We start from the raw sequence: 23,900 nt of genomic DNA, 5'->3' as shown, positions 1-23,900 counted from the left end.
GGACAATTTGCGATAAAAGTTACTTCTGATCCAAGTGGGCATTGTGACATATTTCTTGCTTTTATGGGTTACTATGGTTTAATTGTGTTGTAGTTCCTGATTTACAATGCTTCTACAAAGATTTTGACAAAAATTACTCTAAGAAACACAAAAAGTTTGTCAAAAGCCATAATTTGACAAATTTTGACTTTATTCAAAATTTTGACTTTGTTGTCAATTTTAACTGTTTTGACCTATAAACTTCTTAGAAACAGTAACCTAGGTGCTGAAAACAATTTTATTCTTTGATTGGTGGACAGACGAGGTCGTTAAAAATTTTTGACTTTATTGACTTCTGCGGCCCTACAAATAAATAAAGCTTTTTTGGATGTTTAATGTGCGCCTAATCGTTACGATTAAAATTCTACTGAGCTTTTTTGACATCTCTTGCAACAGACTGATAAATTAACAGAATTAGTAGGCTATCAGGTAGCACACGACACGAAAGTTGCTCAATGCAAAACCAAACTAAACAGTCATGAAATAATTGCACCAAAACAAGTGCAGCTATCCAGTAAACTTCTGATGATACTCGCTAATTTTTGCTTTGCTTTTACTAGCTTGTTTAACAGTAATTTTTACTTTTTGTAGGCTACCGTGTTTTTTTTTCCATGGCGTTCATTAATTTTTTTTGTCTAACTTAGGCCTTCTTCTTCTTCAATTGCCTTGCCTGAACCAGGCATCGACGGCCTCAGATGAATAATTAGACCAAATGTTCCTATTATATGTTGCATGGATGATTGTTTCTGTCTTGTCGTTAAATTGTTCCAGATGTGTTTGTCTTTGTCTGCCAGGTGCCCGCTTTCCAAAAATTTTACCAGTTAAAGAGAGATGCTCCAGTTTTTGTTTTCTTACTACATGGCCGAGAAATTTATATTGTCTGGTTTTCATACTTTTTAACAGAGTTCTGGTTTGGTTCACTTGGTGTAGAATTTCTTTATTTGTTTTCTTTGCCATGCGTTGCATTCTACGGAAGCACCACATTTCAAAAGCATTAATCTTTTCTGCCATTTTTGTTGAAATATTACTTAGGCCTACAGTGCTTATTTATCTAATTATTTTTAAAGGGCTGCAAATCAACAATAAATTCCAAAGGGTCTCCCAAGCAAAATGCTTGGAAACGTTTGGGAACCGCTGCTCTAGCTTGTATTTTGTGTTGCGGTTTCGCTTTCAGTGCCTTTAATCGGAAGTGAGAATGGAGATTATTGTGAGAATGGAGATTCAAACCAACAGCAGTTGTTTCTCAATCTCAGTCATCATCATTATGTTCCTTCCTCGTATTGAGGGTTGGATACAATGTGCCAGTAGCAAACCTTTTTTATTCATTGAAGTAGTGTGCCTGCCTCTGCACACTAGTGTGTATGTATGTGTAGTTAGATTTACTGTTAAGGGGTGGTGGCTGACTAGATGACTGCTTATGGTCTTTCGCTACCATCCAGATTGCGCCATATTTTAACCAACAATAATGCATTGTTTTGGTAATTACATTTATTCTGAAACAAAATAAATTGACTTGAATTGCGTCGCAGACGTTACGTAACCTTGATTTTGAGCAAAAAAGAATTAAAAGCTACAACTTGGCTACAGCTACAGGCTAGAACCAGTAAAAGAAAGATGCCAATGTCCTTGAAAACGCAGCAGGTACTCTCCACGCTATGTTATATAGGTTCAACATTTGCAGAAGTTTATCAGGGCAAAAAAATGATTTGCTTGCCGAGTTAATATACTCAAAGCCTCAATTTTATTCAATCATTTCTGTACTCACAAGATGTTGCCATAAGCAATATATATATATCTCCAATAAGTTTATATTTATTTTGATTGGTTTTGTTGTGTACGTCTGTTAACATTTTTAATCCACTGATAAGACATGTCTTTTTTTGTTCAAAAAGAGTTGCCAATGGTGCCCTGTGGACCACTGCACCTGCAAAAGCACTATTGTTGGAAAGTTTGTAATTTGTAATTCAAGTTGTTTACAAGTTAATTGGTAATTGTGCTTCCAATGCTCATTTTGTTAATAGACCGGAAGAATGTAGATCCTCTGCAAACTTGCATTTCTGTATCAAGCAAACACTGCGGAGACATCAGCACATACAGTTGAACTTGAAACAATCAGGAACAGGACATCCTGTCAAATTAGACACTTTTTACATAGATTCAACGTCTATGGACGTCTGAAGACGTTGAATTAATGTAAAAAGCGACTGATTTGCTGTCTGAGTAAGAACCTCTCACCACAGGATACATTTCACCACTAAACGACTTGACGCAAATTCCTTACTAATTCGATTAACTCTTCCTTATCATAGCATGCCGGTGGCTTGTTTGACTGGAACCTGGGCATCTGTTGATCTATTTTAGAAAACAGCAACAGAGTAATCTTAAAACTTCTAACTCCGATACCGGTTGATTGCTGATGTTTCTAATATTGTTGAACAATAGACAAGAAAAACAAAGTAACCTTAGCGGGATTACATAACGTATTACATACAAAATATATAACATAATGACTCAAACGTTTTCGACACGTGTCCTCATCAGGAATTAAATCTGCAATATACAAAAAATGAAAAACTGTAAAATAAATTTGACTTTGCATTTAACTTGCTTTAATTAGTTTAATTGCAGATTTAATTCCTGATGAGGACACACGTACCTGTCGAAAACGTTTGAGTCATTATGTTATATATTTTGTTTTGTGTGTAATACATATGTTAAACCGCTAAAGTTACTTTGTTTTGCTTGTCTATGGTTTAAAAATGCAAACTCTCTACCAAAGCTTTTAATACTGTATTATTGATCAAAAATAAAAGTACAGTAACATTGTGTTAGTAACTCAGGTTAGTTTTATTGGACACCTTTTTCTTATCTCTTCTGTACACAAACATTGCGTGACTTAAATTTTGTCAACGGCTATATTCGACTTTAATGTAAACCGATTTTTTTGGCATACCTTTAACTAAGCTTTCATGATAAGCTATTTTGGAAAAAACAATGTGGAAACACGAACGTTAAGTTGCAACACAGGTCTACGCCAGGCATGCAAAAACTTTTTTACCGGCGGATGGCGTTCGCATTTTTTACATTGAATTGGTGTTACCGTACCGAACACTATCAAGTATTTTTAGCTTGGAAGTAGAAGGAACACTGTGAAATTATATTAAATTAGTGCTTCCCAACCTTTTTCAGTTTGCGACCCACTTTTAATGCAAGTTTTATTGTGCGACCCACGAGATATGGCATCTTTACTACTGGCGTACGTACTGGCGTACGTTAATGCGACACAACACATATAATTGTTACATTGTTGCATAATTGTTACGTAATGATAATGCAATAATTTGCCGATCTAACAGAAAATAGGGTGCACGATTCATGAAAATTGAAAGTCAACCAATGAAGTGAAGATAAGAGCAGCGATGGCGAAGGCGCAGTACTGTTCAATACCAAACTGTGGCTTGTGAGATCCATAGTAATGTCGGTAATTTTTAGAAAATTTTAACATTCAGTAACATCTAAAAATGCTTTGCGCGACCAACCTGAAATAGCTTCGCGACCCACCAATGGGTCGTGACTCACTGGTATTAGATGCATTAATTTGCATTGGAAAAGCTCACTTGTGCACTTTTTATTTCTCATCCTTTGTGCGGTTTGGATTAGGACGCGGCTTACATTTTCGATCAATATTAAATATTTTTCATCAATAATACAACAATCATTTAAAACATCAGCAATCAACAGGTAATGGAGTTAGAAGTTTTAGGATTACTCTGTAGCTGTTTCATAAAATAGATGTCCAAAGTTCGAATTAAACAAGCCACGGGCATGCTATAAAGAACGTTAATCGGATCAGTAAGGAATTCGCGTCAAGTCGGTTAGTGGTGAGATGTCCTAGACAAATATGGCTTTCCATCTGCAACTCACAGCACGTCCACGCACTCTCTGCGAAGCCCAACACAACACTTCCGCATCACAACAACCAACACTAGAAATTGTAATGTAAGCGCTTTTTTCTTCGGTTTGAGGCTGCTATCGTGACTGTAGTGTAAAGGCATAACACATGTTATGCCCTGAGATGCCACGCAATGGTAATTACGCAGCACTGTGCGCGTACCTGCCGTTGGGCGACGCAAGGACTGCTACGTGAGCGATGACTGAGGTTTTCGTGGTCATTCGAGACTAACCCAACATAGTGTCAGAAGTGGGATTCGAACCCATGCCTCCATTCGGAGAAGAAGCGAATTGTTTTTAGAATTCCCTTTAGAAGCGAATTGTCCGTACACGATGGATTGCTACTTCGAGGAACAAGACTAGTGATTCCCGTTTCATTACGATTGGATATCCTGGAGAAAATCCACGAAGGCCACATGGGAATCGTCAAGTGTCGCCAACGAGCTCGCGATTCAATTTGGTGGCCAGGAATGAGTAAACAAGTCGAGGAAATGGTGAGGAGTTGTGTTTGTTGCGCGGAACATTCCCGCAATCGGTGTGAACCAATGCTGCCCGTGGAGAGACCGAGCAGACCATGGCAAAAAATAGCGAGTGATCTATTTGAGTTCAAAGGTAAGAAGTATCTTTTGCTGATAGACTATTTTTCGAGATGGATCGAATTATCCTTGTTATCGAGTACAACATCTCTTTCCATCATTAATCACATGAAGTCTATGTTTTCTCGTTATGGCATTCCCGAGATACTAGTTTCTGACAACGGCCCGCAGTATAAGAGCCGAGACTTTTCAAACTTTGTAGAAGATTTTAGCATAACTCATGTTACGTCTAGTCCTAGATATCCACAATCTAATGGCGAAGCCGAAAGAGCCGTCAGAACCATGAAGACATTTCTTGACAAATGTAAAGATCCGTACTTGGCAATGTTGGCTTATCGTTCGACGCCATTGAGGAATGGATTTTCTCCATCAGAGTTGATGATGGGCCGCAAGCTCCGGACAAAACTGCCATGTTTTCCCGACAACTTGCTGCCAAATTGGCCAGATTTTACACTTGTCCGTAAACTTGACCTTGAGGATCAAATCAAACAAAAAAAAGACTTTGACCGTCACCATGGAGCGAGACCGCTACCCACCCTCCATCCAGGTGATGAGGTGTTTGTTAGAGACAGCAGTGACACGCAGAAGGGGGTCGTGAGAAACGAGTATGACGCCAAACGGTCATACATCATAGACACCAATCAAGGAACATCAGTTCGTAGAAACCGCAGAGCATTGGTAAAAATACCACAGGCTGGTGAATTTGATATAAGTAGTAGGCCTAGCGTGAAATGTGAAATCTCTCATTCTATTAACAATCACTTAGTTAACAACGAAGCAAATACGGAGACCAGCGACGTCCAATCTACAAGAACAAGATCCGGCAGGATCTCAAAACCACCTGAACGCTTGGCATATTAACTGCTTACGTCTTGTGTTTTTTTTGGGGGGGAGATAATGTAGGACTATAGTTGTGTCTTATTAGTGCATATTGTTTTGATTTACCATATTTCCTTGAAAGTGTCTTACGATAGGAAAGTTGACAACGTTCCGCGAAGTTTCATGATTGTTTAACTTGCATACATGAGACTTGCTCACAAAAGCTTAACTGATCTTATTTAATACCGTACCCTATTATCTTCCCATGAACCGTGTGAAAACTTATTCTGTTTATTGTACTGTATTTGCAATGTGTGGTTATACATCTGTTTCTGTGTGATGTCTTTACAGTACCTCGATGCTTGGGCGGAGATGTAGTGTAAAGGCATAACACATGTTATGCCCTGAGACGCCACGCAATGGTAATTACGCAGCACTGTGCGCGTACCTGCCGTTGGGCGACGCAAGGACTGCTACGTGAGCGATGACTGAGGTTTTCGTGGTCATTCGAGACTAACCCAACAGTGACTGCCACGTGTTGAGTTTGTGTGCTGTTAATTAACTGACAAGTAACTGTGCTGTCATTTAACAATCATGCTGCTAAAAATGAAACTCAATCGATTGCACTGTTTATTTCACTCGGCAAGAGACGCTGCATTGGTGCAGATAGAAAGATAGAGTGTCCAAATCCTTGGACAAGGTGTCCTCCACATATAAATGTTGAACAACACTGGAACGAGAGCAGATTTCTGTGGACTACAATTCCCAGGTGCCTTTCACATTCCCAGGTGCCTTTCACATTAGATGGTTTTAAGGATAAACTAAGTTGGGGATCAACCTAATAATGAACTTGGCCATAGATTGGCCTGGATTATGTTCAATGGTAAAGTCTCTGCCAAACAGTATAGTTCCTGCAGTGACGTAAAGAAGAATTCTTTTGACGTTAAGTTGGTTTCAAACCCATCCTCAATGTTTTGTATTGGCAATGTTACTCAGTTAATCTTTTTCTGCTGAATACCAACCGTTCTAGTAAAAACTGTAGATCAATGAAGGGTTTTATCTATCGATGCAAAAGAAGCTGAGTGACTTAAAGGGTAAAGGATAAAAGTAGGAAATATGTTAAAATTCACAAAAACGGGATCAGGTTTTATTTAGAAGAATAAATACTTTGAAATGTTGCATGGTTGAAAAATTCTGACACGAGTATACTGTAGTTGAGACATGCAAATGAATGACTGCAAGAGAAATGCAGCGTCATTCGAGCCCAAAATATCACAAAAAGATGAACAACAATGAATTTAACTTTTAAAATAGTTTCAATTTTTTCTGCCAAAATGTTAAGTGAGATGGTTTTGCAAGAGTAAAATCCAAGAAGATAAAAAAACATTAAAAAGATTGTTCATACTCAGAGTACTATGTGTCTTAAACCTAAAAATCTCTAGTGCAAATTATTTGAGAGTGTTCAACATTTATTGCAACGTGTCCTCACATACACACACGAGTTCTTCAAAAAAGCCAGGTTCATACTCAGAGTACTACGTGTCTTAAACCTAAAAATCTCCAGCACAAATTATTAAATTGTGGTGCAAATGCCACCAACTTAGAAGCTTACATTGCTTTCTTGGGCTTCTAGATTTTCAGGCATTTCACTTTTGTTTTAGGCTTGCAATGAAATTGAAAATTCTTTTATATCAAGCTTACTTGTATCTTTACACCACAGTACACTCACTAGACTAAAGTTCATCAAACTAGACTTTTAAACTTGATACATATTTTGAAACAAGACAACACAAGTTAATAATGCATGATTTGACATGCTGCTAAGATTCAAACAAAACGAATGATCACTTTTTGTCATCAGCGAATACTGTGGCGAAAGATAAGTACAGCGATTAGCGCTTCATATCATGCCGTATCTAAATGTCACATGCTTGTCAAAGCATAGCATACTTGGGCCAGGAGTTGTGGTCGGTGCAGGTGTAGTCGGAGCAGGTGTAGTTGTAGTCGGTGCAGGTGTAGTTGTAGTCGGTGCAGGTGTAGTTGTAGTCGGTACAGGTGTAGTTGTAGTCGGTGCAGGTGTAGTTGTAATCGGTGCAGGTGTAGTTGTAATCGGTGCAGGTGTAGTTGTAATCGGTGGAGGTGTAGTTGGTGAGGCTGAATGCAGGGAGAAAGCCTGGTTAGTATTTACAAGTGGTAAAAATGCGTTCGCACACAATACATAATTATAAAGTCCTAAAACAAAACAGTTTGAGAAAATTTAAGTCATAAATTGAATTTTTTCAATTAGAAGTTGGATTAAATTGGACTACACTGGCCAAGTGGCCAATAACAACAAAAATTATTTAAAGCCACGGCATGTGAGAATCGATTTGGAGTATTTAGAAGGCGCCCTGATTCGGAAATACACTTATTTTTTTCAAATTGATGCTAATTTTTGAGATAAAGCAAAATTATTTATTCGCAGTTGCGAGTATCCATACATTTAACGTCGTGTCGTTAATTACATGGATATAACTGGAAGTAATCCCTGGCATATATCTGAGTGATACAAACGGCTATTTGGAACCAATCAAGTTGATTACAATTAAACAAACAGTTATTTTACGTTTACTGGCTTAGTAACACTCACAATACGATATAAAGTAAATCTGAGGATGCAAGATGAAGAAGATACTTTAAGTGCCTGTTGACTTCAACGGTAGGCCTATCGGTATTGGAACTAATAAGTAGGTAAGCCAAACTACCAACTGAAAACTAATAATAACAATACTAACTACTAACTAAATGCAGAGTGCACTTTAAATGGTTTTGAACTTTTTAAAATGGCAACCACTTGAAGTAGAAAAACGCAATTATGACATCATAATGGCAAACAATGCCATTTGCTAATTATAAGCTTTTAGGTAACCATTTCAAAAATACTTTCATTGTCCAATATCTCAAACTAGAGTCAATTTAAAAAGTTTAAGTCCATTTTGGGAATCAGGAGCTTGAAATAGTCTGAATCGATTTTTTTTATGCAAAATGGTGATGAATTAGAAGCAATTAGTTCTTGTTATTCAAATGCACGATATAATGTTTTAACATCGTTCGTTTATCTGGTCCTTTTGATCAAAATGACAAGAATTCTAGATTTAAGTGTCAAAACATCAAACTCACTTCAAAATGAAAACAAAACAAAAAGTTAGCATCGAACCAACATATTTTGTTTTAAACAGCCCTTTTTATAAAATTTAAAAGCTTTGAACACAGACTTTAATAAAATCATTTTCGGTTGTATCTTTACAGTTTACACCACAGTACACTCACTAGACTACAGTTCATCAAACTAGACTTTTAAACTTGATACATATTTTGAAACAAGACAACACAAGTTAATAATGCATGATTTGACATGCTGCTAAGATTCAAACAAAACGAATGATCACTTTTTGTCATCAGCGAATACTGTGGCGAAAGATAAGTACAGCGATTAGCGCTTCATATCATGCCGTATCTAAATGTCACATGCTTGTCAAAGCATAGCATACTTGGGCCAGGAGTTGCAGTCGGTTCAGGCATTGTAATTGGTTCAGGCGTTGTAATCAGAGCAGTTGTAGTTGGTGAGGCTGAATGCAGGGAGAAAGCCTTGTTAGTATTTACAAGTGGTAAAAATATGTTCGCACACAATGCAGATAAAGTTCTAAAACAAAACAGTTTTAGAAAATTTAAGTAAGAAATTGAAATTTTTCAATTAGAAACTGAATTAAATTAGACTACACTGGCCAACAACAACAAAAATTGCTTAAGGGCACGGCATGTGAGAATCGATTTGGAGCATTTCGAAGGCGCCCTGATTCCAAAAATATACTTATGTTTTCGAATTGATGCTAGTTTTTGAGATAAAGCAAAATTATTCATTTGCAGTTGCGAGTATCCATGCACCTAACGTTGTGTCGTTAATTACATGGATATAACTGGAAGTAATCCCTGGCATATATCTGAGTGATACAAACGGCTATTTGGAACCAATCACCTTGATTACAATTAAACAAACAGTTATTTTACATTCACTGGCTTAGTAACACTCATAATACGATATAAAGTAAATCTGAGGATGCAAGATGAAGAATATACATTAAGTGCTTGTTGACTTCACCGGTAGGCCTATCGGTATTGGAACTAATAAGTAAGCCAAACTACCAACTGAAAACTAATAATAACAATACTAACTACTAACTAAATGCAGAGTGCACTTTAAATGGTTTTGAACTTTTTAAAATGGCAACCGCTTGAAGTAGAAAAACGCTAATTAAAAGCTTTTAGGTAACCATTTCAAAAATACTTTTATTGTCGAATATCTCAAACTAGAGTAAATTTAAAAAGTTTAAGTCCATTTTGGGAATCAGGAGCTTGAAATGGTCTGAATTGATTTTTTTTTATGCAAAATGGCAAAATGGTGATAAATTAGGAGCATTTAGTTCTTGTTACTCATATGCACGATATAATGTTTTAACATCGTTCGTTTATCTGGTCCTTTTGATCAAAATTACAAGAATTCTAGATTTAAGTGTCAAAACATCAAACTCACTTCAAAATGCAAACAAAACAAAAAGTTAGCATCGAAACAACATATTTTGTTTTAAACAGCCCTTTTTCTAAAAGTTAAAAGCTTTGAACACAGACTTTATAATATAATCATTTTCGGTTGTATCTTTACAGTTTACACCACAGTAAACTCACTAGACTAAAGTTCATCAAACTAGACTTTTAAACTTGACACATATTTTGAAACAAGACAACACAAGTTAATAATGCATTATGATTTGACATGCTGCTAAGATTCAAACAAAAGCAATGATCACTTTATGTCCTTGGCGAATACTGTGGCGAAAGATAAGTACAGCGATTTGCGCTTCATATCATGCTATATCTAAAAGTTACATGCTTGACAAAGCATAGCATACTTGGGCCAAGAGTTGCAGTCGGTTCAGGCATTGTAATCGGTTCAGGCGTTGTAATCGGAGCAGTTGTAGTTGGTGAGGCTGAATGCAGGGAGAAAGCCTTGTTAGTATTTACAAGTGGTAAAAATATGTTCGCACACAATGCAGATAAAGTTCTAAAACAAAACAGTTTTAGAAAATTTAAGTCAGGAATTGAAATTTTTCAATTAGAAACTGAATTAAATTAGACTACACTGGCCAACAACAACAAAAATTGCTCAAGGGCACGGCATGTGAGAATCGATTTGGAGCATTTCGAAGGCGCCCTGATTCCAAAAATATACTTATGTTTTCAAATTGATGCTAGTTTTTGAGATAAAGCAAAATTATTCATTTGCAGTGCGAGTATCCATACACTTAACGTCGTGACGTTAATTACATGGATATAACTGGAAGTAATCCCTGGCATATATCTGAGTTATACAAATGGCTATTTGGAACCAATCAAGTTGATCACAACTAAACAAACAGTTATTTTACGTTTACTGGCCTAGTAACACTCACAATACGATATAAAGTAAATCTGAGGATGCAGGATGAAGAATATACTTTAAGTGCTTGTTCACTTCAACGGTACGCCTATCGGTATTGGAACTACTATTACTAAGTAAGCTAAGCTACTAACTGAATACTAATAATAATAATACTAACTACTAACTAAATACAGAGTGCATTTTAAATGGTTTTGAACTTCTTGCAATGGCAACCACTTGAACTAGGAAAACGCAATTTTGACATCATAATGGTAAACAGTGCTATTTGCTAATTAAAAGCTTTTAGGTAACGATTTTAAAAAACACTTTCATTGTTGACTATCTCAAACTAGAGCCAATTCAAAAAAACTAAGTGCATTTTTGGAATCAGGAGCCTTGAAATACTCTGGATTGATTTTTTTATGCAAAATAGTGATGAATTAGGAGCAATTAGTTCTTGTTATTCAAATGCACTATATAATGTTTTAACAGCGTTCGTTCATCTGGTCCTTTTGAGTAAAATTACAAGAATTCTAGACTTAAGTGTTAAAACATCAAACTTACTTCAAAATGAAAACAAAACAAAAAGTTAGCATCGAAACAACATATTTTGTTTTAAACAGCCCTTTTCCTAAAAGTTAAAAGCTTTGAACACAGAATTTAATAAAATCAGTTTCGTTGGTATCTTTACACCACTGTAAACTCACTAGACTAAAGTTGATCAAAGTAGACTTTTAAACTTGATGATTTTTTTGAAACAAGAAAACACAAGTTAATAAGCATAATTTGACATTGCTGCTAAGATTCAAACAAAACGAATGATCACTTTTTGTCATTGGCGAAAGATAGGTACAGAGATTGCGCTTCATACCATGATGTATCAAAATGTTACATGCTTGACAAAGCATAGCATACTTGGGTCAGGCGTTGTAGTCGGTTCAGGCGGTGTAGTCGGTTCAGGTGTTGTAGTCGGTTCAGGTGTTGTAGTCGGTTCAGGTGTTGTAGTCGGTTCAGGCGTTGTAGTCGGTTCTGGCGTTGTAGTCGGTTCTGGCGTTGTAGTCGGTGAAGGTGTTGTAGTTGGTGAGGCTGAATGCAGGGAGAAAGCCTGGTTAGTATTTACAAGTAGTAAAAATATGTTCGCACACAATACACAATTTACACATAAAGTCCTAAAACAAAACAGTTTTAGAAAATTTAAGTTAGAAATTGAAATTTTTTCTAGAAATTGGATTAAATTAGACTACACTGGCCAACAACAACAAAAAAATATTTAAGGGCACGGCACGTGAGAGTCGATTTGGAGTATTTCGAAGGTGCCTTGATTCCAAAAATATACTTATTTTTCGAATTGATAGTTAGTTTTTAAGATAAAGCAAAATTATACGTCGTGTTGTTAATTACATGGATATAACTGGAAGTAATCCCTGGCATATATCTGAGTTATACAAACGGCTATTTGGAACCAATCAAGTTGATTACAATTAAACAAACAGTTATTTTACGTTCACTAGCCTAGTAACACTCACAATACGATATAAAGTAAATCTGAGGATGCAAGATGAAGAATATACTTTACGTGCTTGTTGACTTCACGGTAGGCCTATCGGTATTGGAACTACTAAGTAAGCTAAGCTACTAACTGCCTACAGAATTCATTTTAAATTGTTTTGTTTTAGTTCATAGACAAGTGTAAGCATAACAATGCTATGGATGAACTATTGTGTTTTGAACTTTTTACAATGGCAACCGCTTGAACTAGGAAATCGCAATTATGACGTCATAATGGTAAACAGTGCTATTTTCTAATCAAAAGCTTTTAGGTAACGATTTCAAAAACACTTTCATTGTCGAATATCTCAAACTAGAGCCAATTCAAAAAAACTAAGCGCATTTTCGGAATCAGGAGCTTGAAATACTCTAGATTTGGATTGAATTTTCTTAAGCAAAACGGTAAAATGGTGATGAATTAGGAGCAATTAGTTCTTGTTATTCAAAAACACTATATAATGTTGTAACATCGTTCGTTTATCTTGTCCTTTTGCATAAAATTACAAGAATGCTAAATTTAAGTGTCAAAACATCAAACTTACTTCAAAATGCAAACAAAACAAAAAATTAGCATCGAAACTAGGTTGTAACATACCCGCACACAATGATATTGTCGAACATTCCTTCTGGAAACAATGAAATATTAAACATAACGCATGCCACAATAATTATTATTGGTCTGATTCTTGCACATTTCAAAAAATCATAAGTGAATTACATGCAATACCAGTCACAGTCACAAAGCAGTTACCGTGCACAAATACCCAACGGCCAAAATTAAACTATATTATAACGTGCATTTGCACTGACAAAATTGTATTGTATCAATAAAGATTTAGTCATAAGCTGAATGGCAGCAAAATAATACAAAATAAGAAAGGCTAGTTCTGGTGGATCTCTCTCTCCATTTTGCTTCAAAGAAGCCTGACACCATACAAAAAATATTTTTAATAGTAGTCACCTAAAAGTTAACCCAAGCATACGAATGTTCGGAGAATCACCTCCGAAACAGCTAAACGTAATAATTAGTAGCGAACAAGTATATATTTTTATAACGTTGCCAGAATTCCTGAAAAATTTCTTCTTTTTCACAAGACAATCTAAAAACGATTTGTGTTTTCTGGGACTTCATTTCGTACTGGTATTTGCGTCAAAAGTACGTTCACGTCACGTTCACGTTTTCTGGGACTTCATTTCGTACTGGTATTTGCGTCAAAAGTACGTTCACGTTTTCTGGGACTTCATTTCGTACTGGTGTTTGCGTCAACAGTAGGTAAATTAAACGTAACTGCGTCAAAAGTACATTCACGTCAAAGTGAAGTACGTCAACAGTACGACACTTGCTTATAACTGTGGATAAGAACTGGGTAAGGCTAAGTTTCTTTCCACCAGTTGCGACCTCAAACAAACAAAGTGAATTAACAAAGCCAGGTTTAATATCTCGTTACGAAATAAATATGTTACATTGAACCCTGCAATGCTACTTGGCTTGTACAAACAACGGTACAAAACGAACTCTCTGCCTAAGATTCAATTGTGACCTCTGGCATGGAGTCAAAAGTTCGATTTCTTGTAAATAAGCAAAAAGTTTGAATATTCTTTACGTGAAGGCAAAGCTTGGTTACATTACTTTAGTAAACTCATCAACGTTTACTGCAACACACGACGTTTTGTATTGTCATAAAATTAAAACGCAGACCCCCCATACAATTCTTCATGGAAAATTCTACATATATAGGCTACTTCTTACCACATTTGAATTCTGGAGAAAATTTTCCGTCTTTGTCGCAAGTAGAAATTGTGCCATCATGACAAGTGGCGGTATTCCCACAAGTCACGTTGGCAGTTGCATTGGAGTTGAAAGTTGGATAGTAAGAACACCCTGCATGAAACAATTTAAATGTGTTGATTCATAAACTGACTGAGCACTACTCTACATAAGTAGAGTAAAATTAATATTGCAATTAGACGCAAGATCAATATAAAGGCTCAATGGATGACATTCCAAATTGGCTTTTTTTATGGCACTAAATATTTAGAACATATAACAGATTAGATTCATGCAGTATAAACATTTTGAATTCACACCTTCATGGACAAGCAAGTATTCACAAATATGTGCATACTTAAGACTTTAGGCTTTGTTGAGAAAAATATTTTTCCTTAGTCAAATTCAAATAACGAAAATATTTTTTATGTTCCTTCTAATCTTGCAAGAACATTTCCATGATAAAAACAAAATCCAGACCATAGCCAGCTACATATTTTTCACTCTGCTAGTAGGTTTGTTATATTGTTTCGTATCAGTAGTTGCAAATAGAAATTGATTGATTTTGATTGGCCTAAAATTCCGCTTAAAAGGTTTTTGTGCTTTCTGACGCGCTCCTTCCGTGGACATACATATATCCCATCACATTCAACAAGCTCCTGAAAGGATCTCAACACAACAGTAATTCGAGCTTTAGTATATCGCGTCTCCAAACAGAAACAGATCTTGCACGAGTTTTAATCGACACACTTGGAAGAAGTTGCTGAACTCGCGACGCACTTATGACGACCGATGGCATTGACGAAGTTATGTTATGAGCTTTATGTTGGAACACAGGATTAAAAATCAATAACTCAGTTATGTTATGAGCTTTATGTTGGAACACAGGATTAAAAATCAATAACTCAACATATATATATATATGTTTTTCTAAATCAAATATAGTTATTACTATCTGAATCCTTAACAGCCTGTTTCACCTATACGGGTCATCAAAAGTTCTTATTCAAATAGAATTTTCTAATTGATTCTATTTGAATAAAAACTTCTGATGATTCGTAAAGGTGAAACAGGCTGTTAAGGATTCAGATAGTAATAACTATATATATTTGATTTAATTCGCTCTGCTTTGCTTTTTTGCTTAGCATTGAGCACTTTTTGTAGTATTAATAGTTTTCATTGTTTTTATATGTTTTTCTATAAATTTTATCTGGACATGTACCGGTACCGGCTAAATTTGGCCGATACTAAAAATGTAAACAATAACGCATTCGCTGAAAATTTTTTGCACTTGCAGTTAACATAGATATAGATTTTTTAAAGTAGTAACTAACTTTACACTGATGTAAAAAATGTCAACCTGTTCACACTTTTGATTCCTCACACTCCCATGACTTCTTGTGTGCACTTTTTGGCATTGTTACTTGCAGTGATTCTTTCATTTAAACAAAAAGGTTTTGTTTTCAGCAGCTTTGCGTTGCTCTATTCTTAAACTGTAAAGGCGACTCAACTTCCCCAATGTGTATCATCTGTGCTTTTATTTTGTGTTTCTTAACGGAGCATAAAAGTAAAACTTTTGAAAGCTTTTCGTCCATGCGACGTCACGGTACGTTACATCATCTCAGTATTAAACTTTAAAACGGTGGAAGTTTTTGCAGACATACTTTTGTCGTATTGACGCAGACCAACAACGCAACAGAAATAGCGAAGAGCAAATTAGTTGGTCAACACAAGTTTTGCGGTATGAACTTTGGAAACTGATTTAGAATAATTTTGGGGTGCTGAATACGAATCTGACCTCAGGTTTTTGAGATATTACTAAAACAAATTGATAACAAAACTGTCAAAATCAAATCACAAAAATTAAAGCAAGCCAATGGCTATGCTTGTCTAATAACCTGATTTAGGCTATTTTGGCCTGTCTAACACTAACCTTTCGTTATGGCACTGCATATATTGGTGGTAAACGCATCACCAAACCTTCTACTTTTGGCAAAACTTATTAAAAAAAAAATATTAAATTTTTTTATTAAAAAAAGTATTTTTGTAATCATATCTCAAAAATCTAATGTGATAGAAGAAATTTCATTACACATGAAGGGAAAAATTAATTCACAAACTGATAGAATCCGCCCACTAAAAACGATCAAATTACATATTTTTTAAACGTCTAGCGATGTAGAAACGATGTAAAATTATACATTTTTGCTGCCTGGGTAATATCAAGCCTGCAAAAACTTCAACCAAGCGATAAGCGCCTCTATGTCGCACACTATTTGTCGTATAGTTTTTGTATGACTACAGAAAGGACCTGGTTTAAATTTTATATCTCATACTAAATTATGATAGCCTATTGGGAGAGATTGTGCAAACCTTTTAGTAATTTGTCAGAAACCCCAATGACGATCGACGTCTGTTTCTTCCTTTTATACCCCAGTCCACAATCATGGTGGTCATCTTCAACTAGACACTACTATTACGACACAACAATGCAGTTGAGATTGAATTGATTGAATTTTTAAAAATAGATATTAATGAATCTTTACAATTTTGATATAGGTGACTTTCTTCAACTTTGGTGTTATCTGTCTGTGGAATCTTTACAAAAAAATTACGCCGATTCAGAGTTTCTTTTAATAGTTTTATTGGCAAAAATATTGGTATTGCAGGCCTCGAAATATCCGGCGGTCATGACCTCGAATGTCTGCCGAAGCCGACTCATTGGTCGATCATAAATGACCGCCGCAAAATTCTTGACAAAAATAGAGCTAATGCAGCAAAAATATATTATAAATTTGAATTGTTACAATTGTTTGTTTAAGGCAAACAAACACGGAGCTGAAACAATAATAGTAGACAATTGCTTTAAAGATCACATTAGAGTGGCGTGGTTAAGGAGCTGATGGCAAAAGTAACCATTTTTACATCATTTCAACGCCTTGCAATATTACCTTGAAATAAAGTTGTCTGTACGTTTCGGCAGGATATGTATTCTAATTTAAACAATGAGGATTATTGCGTTACATTGATCGTTTATTAAAAAGAAACGTCACAGAGAAGCAAGTCTCAGCTGGGTTCCGCAATCCGCACGTGCTTAGGCGAATGTCTGTGGCGACCTTATTTACGCTGATACTGATAGAAATAGGGTCGGTTAATTAAGCCATTAATCATTGCAGAGTTATTCTGTTGTAGAAAATCTTCTTCCACAAACACGGCTACACAATACTGTACTGTGATTTTGTGCAAAATCTACATGCAAAAAATATGTCCGGTTGAGATATTATATGTCCACTGAAACTTTGAAAGGGCCAGTCCGGTAGGACCGGAATGGCCCGTTTCGGTGAGTCCGATCCCTTAACGGGGGATTTTATCAATTTTTTTTTTAAATTATTGGGTACCGTAGCCTAATTATCATTGCCGTTTTAGGGTTATGGGTTCGGGTTAGGGATTAGAGGTTAGGAACTCACCGAATCGGACTCACCGAATTGGACTCACCGAATAGTAGCAGACCCCGGGCCCGGTAGGACATGCTTGTCCGCCAGAAAAAAGTACAAATTTCGAGGCCTAGTATCGGTACATCCCTTCATTGAAAATTTTTTGCGACTTTTACAAAGAATTCTCATTTTTCTCATTTGTAATCACAATCATGGCAAAACTGTGAATGTTAATAGAATGTTGACTAACGTTTGCACCTTTAATTTAAGCATTGATCAACAACTTGCTTTCATGTAATTTTTTTAGTTAGGAAACTGAACCTTCGTGCAACGCTTTTTGAAATTTCAAAAGACGCACCAGGGCATTGTGACGCACGCAAGTCTTAAAGCAGCCGGCGGCCATCGCGGCCAAGGCCGCCAAGTAGAGCTTGAATGACCGCCGGTACTACCTTCTCAGTCGGCCAAGTTTGTCCGCCGGTTTCTTCTAGCCAATTATTTAATTTCGCAATAGAATGATGGTGGATTAACTGCCGAAAATATGTAGTATCAAAGAGTGACGCAGAATTAGGTCAGCACGACATAATCACCACTGTTGTATTGTGCGGAAACATTTGCTATTGTTGGAATATATCCAGCTGCGATCCTCGGCTGTAAGTCTTGTTTGTAATTCTCAACGTTTATTTTTACAGTGTTAATCCGAAGTGCTAATTTACATCGGCTGGTAATATTGTCGACTGTCGTTTTTATGTCGCTTCAATGTTGTCGGACATTGAATCGTTGTTAAAAAGGAGAACTAGGTTAGTTGACATCCGAGGGGAAAACACCTATCTTCATAGTTGAGAAATTTTCCGCGTGTGGGTTAGTGACTTCACACCTGCAATGGTGACATCATAATGGTATAAATGGTCAGGTTTTATGACAGGCGGTATGCAGTTGAAACAATTTACTGAGCAGCAAGCAGTTGAAATAATTCAGTGTCGTTAGATGGTCCCGCAATACCGGATTACAATCCCGACAAAGCAGTTATTGCGTGGTACAACGATTCTATTGCAGGACGTCGCTCAGACTTCAACAACGCTAAGTGATCATTTTAGCATTGTTGCAAGTTTAATTCTATTTACTTGTGCTATCATTATTTGTATTTTGGCCTACAAGCACGCGGATTTGGCCGCCGAGAAGGAGCTCTCGGTAGGCCACGATGGCTGCCGGAAAAAAACACGAGTTTTAAGGCCTGCGCACAGTTTGAGAATCACTTTGTATTTCACACACTTCAAGCATAAACATTAGGGTGACCCAAAAAAAACTAAATTTTGATTTTTAAGCTTTTTCTTGTTTAGACCTCTGCATTATAGTCCTAAATGACACCTTGCCAAGCTTTGTTGAGATTGGCCCTCATTTGACGCCCTAGCAGAAGGCCGGTACCCCCCGCCGGGTCAAAATCGGCCAATCTGGCTGTATCTCAGCAACCGGTAGGCCTAGAATGCTCAAACGTGGCTTTGAAGAAGCAGAATGCATGGTTTCCTATCTAACTTCCAGAGGGTTTTGGGGCCTAAACCAATTAGTTTATGAAAAAAATGCAAAAAACACATTTTTGACCAAATGTGCACCCCATAAACGTGTAATGTTCAACTTTTAGTTCAATATACAACACTAATTGACTAATGACACAAAATTTAAAATACAAGCAACTTTTGTTTAATCATAGACAAGCTTTATTGCTTTACCACTTAACTTTTAACCACTGACCACTGGAACTACCCATTAAATAATTCAAGACAGTTTTTTTTTTCATTTTTCGTATTAGTTTACCACTTAACATTTCTTAAAAATGATTTTGTGGTTATGTCCAGCTTTTTGCTAGACAATGATTTCTCGGCCATATCTCGAAGTTTGGATTGGTAAGCATGAGTGACTTTGATTGCTTTGTCCAACTCTTTCTCACTACTTGGAGCAGAAGCCCTTTCCTCAACATCAGTGACCATGCCCAAAACTCTTTCCACAACATGATTTGTAGCAGGCATGTTCTGCAGCACAGCTTTGAACGATGAAAACTCCTCCATATGGTGCCAAGATCTGGGACTTTCATGAGTCAGACATTCAAACTTGGGAAAAATTCTGATGAGTTCAAAAGAGTCTGGTCCGATCAAGTCCAGCAAGCGAGTGGAGTTTAGAAATGCATTTGAACTAAGTCCTTACCAATAACGGCTCTCTCAGAACTTGATCGAAATGTTTGCATCTTTTGCCACATTTAGACCTGGGTGGATACTGGATATGCTCGCACGATCACTTGTAAAAGCAAACACAACGTGGCACTCATTGAGGTACCACAGGTGCAGGTTGAGTTTCGTGCGTGCAGTAACAGCCATTTCAAGGAAAAGGTCCAGGTAGCCTATGTTGATTCTTTTAGAGGTGAGCTGAATGGCATTTTTGAGAGTGTTCTATATTTCCAAGTCATACGCTGCAGCATTTGTCAAACTTGGGGATGTAAACCAATATTTAACATAAAAAAGTGTTAAAAAAGCAGCCAGTGAATATATATTCCCAAGGCCATAATCTTTTGTAAAAGCTGGATTTTCTGATAACTGCTGCTTGAACAAGGCAATTTGAATGGTATAAATGATCTTCGCCATCATACGTGCTAAACACACTTAGAGCCTTGAACGTACAATATTGTATCCACGCCGGAATGTACCACCAAGAAAAAGAATGGACAATTAGTAGCCAACTTTTTGTAATCTTCTCGTATGTTTATTCCATTTTGAAGCCAACTAAACAAGAAATCTAGAACTGATTCTTTAATTCTATTCAATTTTCTGTTGTTCGTTTGGAAAGTTTCATAAACTTAAACATAATATATTGTTCACCCAAGCTTCTGCAAAGCTTTTAAATACAGCTTCATGTGGTGATTCTGTGTCACCGTAGACCACTGAAGCTGCTCCACCACAAACAAGCTCCATGATATGATGCCTGCAGGCTAGTTGAAGGATACTGTGTCCTATATGGCTTTGAAATTGAACGGTGACGCCACTTTTCTAACCACTGTTTACTGCAGTTGTGTCAAAAACCAGACCCAAGACTATTTTTATGTTGAAATTGACAGCATTCAGTTCTTCAATCACGTTTCTTGTTTCATTCTTTGATCCATTTGGCCGTCATGTTTATCACATCAACCAACACTTCTGCCTCATTATTTAAACATTTCAGTACCACTGCAAGAACTGGCTTCTTCCAGTATGTTCACGCTTTTTTATGTTAAATATTAGTTTACATCCCCAAGTTTGACAAATGCTGAAGTGAATGACTAAGAAATGTGGAACGGTCTCACAAATGCCATTCCTAAAAGAAGCAACATAGGCTACCTGGACTTTTTCCTTGAAATGGCTGTTGGTGCTCGCCTGAAACTCAACCTGCACCTGTGGTACCTCATTGAGCGCCACGTTGCGTTTGCTTTTGCAAGTGATTGTGTGAGCATATCCTCCAAGGTCCGAATGTGGCAAAAGATGCAAACATTTTGATCAAGTTCTGAGAGAGCCGTTACTGGAAAGGGCTTAGTTCAAATGCATACTATTCAAAACTCCACTCGCTTGCTGGACTTGATCGGACCAGACTCTTTTGAACTCATTAGAGTTTTTCCCAAGTTTGAATGTCTGACTCATAAAATCCCAGATCTTGGCACCATATAGAGGAGTTTTCATCATTCAAAACTCTGCTACAGAACATGCCTGCTATAAATCATGTTGTTGAGAGAGTTTTGGGCATGGTCACTGATGTTGAGGAAAGGGCTTCTGCCCCAAGTAGTGAGAAAGAGTTGGACAAAGCAATCAAAGTCACTCATGCTTACCAATCCAAACTTCGAGATATGGCCAAGAAGTCATTGTCTAGCAAAAAGCTGGACACAACCACAAAATCATTTTTAAGAAATGTTAAGTGGTAAACTAATACAAAAAATGAAAAAAAAAACTGTCTTGAATTATTTAATGGGTAACTAATTACTGTGGTCAGTGGTTGAAAGTTAAGTGGTAAACCAAAGTGCAAAAGCAATAAAGCTTGTCTAATGTCTATGATTAAACAAAAGTTGCTTGTATTTTAAATTTTGTGTCATTAGTCAATTAGTGTTGTATACTAAACTAAAAGTTGAACATTACACGTTTATGGGGTGCACATTTGGTCAAAAATGTGTGTTTTGCATTTTTTTCATAAATTAAATGGTTTAGACCCCAAAACCCTCTGGAAGTTAGATAGGAAACCATGCATTCTGCTTCTTCAAAGCCAAGTTTGAGCATTCTAGGCCTACCGGTTGCTGAGATACAGCCAGATTGGTCGATTTTGACCCGGCGGGGGGTACCGGCCCACTGCTTGGGCGTCAAATGTGGACCAATCTCAACAAAACTTGGCAAGGTGTCATTTAGGACTACAATGCAGAGATCTAAACAAGAAAAAGCTTAAAAATCAAAATTTAGTTTTTTTTGGGTCACCCTAATAAACATTAAACAATCTTTAAATGTCGTAATTTATAAATCATGCTATACAATCTGAAACTTTTGCGGACCCTCAGTTGAGAACTGCTGAACTGGATGAATTGTGTTCAGCAAAGATATGTTGGAAATATTCGTAAAAGAAAGTTTCCTTTGTTTATTTCTTTACAATTTAAGAATTTTAATTTAACTTTTACACAGAGTCAAATTATATTTTACTAAAAAAAACAACATGTTTTTAACATATTGAGTACGGTACAAATTAACTCATTGTACCTTCGTTCGTCATGGCAAAAAGTTAACTTTGTTCTTTGTTTTGTTTGTTGCACAGCTTTGTTATTTTCTCAAATTGGAGCAGATCTGGCAACACTAGTTTTGTAGATCCAGCCACGTCCTTTTTTTTAAAAAAACGGGTTTTTTATAACAAAAAAACAAAAAAAACAACCCTGAGTGCAGGACTGCAAGTGCAACTAGAGATGTAAAAAAAAGTTATTTTTTTATTTTAAAAAAAAACGAGCTCGTTTTTTTGTTTTTTATCGTTTTTTTTGTTTTTTATTCTTTTTTTTTGTTTTTTTTTACCAATTTTGACATAAAATGTCACAATATGCAGCAATTAGGGTAAACTCATTGCAATAGCGTCTCTTTCAACAAAAAAACAGTCTCATAACTCGTATAACTTATTTCAAATCAGACTAAATAAATGTCTGGTATATTTTTTCATTGCAATTTTGTAGATCTCAAGTCTCAACACACGAGCCATAAAGATTTCTCATCGTCTCAAATAGTAGTAACAGTGTCCTATGGTTGGCACATCTCAAGTATTGTCTGACACTTGTGTACAGTTTCGAAGCCACCTGGGATTTTGGTTAATAGGCATGTTAGGACCAGGTGGTCAGTGTCCTGTTTCTCTGCTTAACAAAGGCACTTTTGACCAGCACTCCACACCTTCTCCAGTACAACGTCAAGAGGTTGTTCCAGTTGATGTGCATTTAGTGCAAACTTGATGAAAATCACACAGGCGGTGCTCGAGTTATAAGTGAAATAACATTAGCCACTAGGTAGCTTCATAGATAAAGAGCAATAGAAAAACGGCAATATTTCAAGAACCGCTCAACATATTTGGATAATTTTTAGCTTTACCTCCAATCCTCCATGTTTTCTCGGCCGGGCTATCTGTTTATGAACACTAAAACAAACCAATTTTGGCTACTACTTTTTGAGATAAAAAGAAATTGACCTCTTGTCGTTACGCATCAACAAAACCATGATGCGTAACTTAAAAAAAAAAATTCATTGGGTAGAGGAAAGATTGATGAAAAGTTTGGCAAAAGCAGTGTAGTGCTAAAGTCCTAACTTTTAGCCCAAATCACATTTAAATGTAATGAAAGATGCAAAAGTCAGGACTAACAGAAGTTTTAAAACAAAGTGTTGATAGGCAGCCAAATAATAGGCCTAATTTTAAGTGTTTCACACTTCATCTACGGTTGCCAGGTATTCTTCAAATTCTCAGATATATTGCGATAAGCTATTTTAGCTTAATACTTGCAAGTTCAAATTAGGCCAAGAATTCCAAAATTATGATCCATCAATAACAAAACAGTAGCATTGTTCCAAACAAAAACCATGTCAATCGAAGCAAAATTTGTTGTTTTGGATTTGTTTGAAAGTATATTCTTCAGAAAGAGTTCTGTTTCGTTTCATTTCAGCCTAATGAGCTGCATTCGAAAAACTCGTAAACAATAATAATTAAAACTGACTTATGATGCTTCCACATCATATTACTGCACAACAACTTACTACCAGATTGCTTCACTA

General features: G+C 36.4%; 2 protein-coding genes across 5 annotated transcripts in view; one reads left to right on the top strand and one right to left on the bottom strand.

The window, feature by feature from the left end:
• The window catches only part of LOC145781078 (uncharacterized), a 446,514-nt gene that overhangs the window by 136,872 nt on the left and 285,742 nt on the right, over nt 1-23,900 (top strand). The gene's annotated exons all lie outside the window — the stretch shown is intronic.
• The window catches only part of LOC145781074 (uncharacterized), a 54,930-nt gene that overhangs the window by 7,374 nt on the left and 23,656 nt on the right, over nt 1-23,900 (bottom strand). Inside the window, exons 5-9 of one of the 4 annotated variants that reach the window (XM_082592813.1) lie at nt 14,159-14,290; nt 11,776-11,946; nt 10,352-10,429; nt 8,936-9,013; nt 7,356-7,559 (exon numbers count right to left, since the gene is read on the bottom strand). In XM_082592813.1, coding sequence (XP_082448939.1) covers nt 7,356-7,559; nt 8,936-9,013; nt 10,352-10,429; nt 11,776-11,946; nt 14,159-14,290 — 663 coding nt within the window. The remainder of the gene's footprint in view (nt 1-7,355; nt 7,560-8,935; nt 9,014-10,351; nt 10,430-11,775; nt 11,947-14,158; nt 14,291-23,900) is intronic. The other 3 variants (XM_082592814.1, XM_082592817.1, XM_082592816.1) reach the window with 3 other exon arrangements.

The sequence above is a fragment of the Aplidium turbinatum genome, chromosome 12 (assembly GCF_918807975.1).
Source record: "Aplidium turbinatum chromosome 12, kaAplTurb1.1, whole genome shotgun sequence".
Taxonomy (NCBI): Eukaryota; Metazoa; Chordata; class Ascidiacea; order Aplousobranchia; family Polyclinidae; genus Aplidium; species Aplidium turbinatum.
This window is presented reverse-complemented; position numbering and strand designations above follow the sequence as displayed.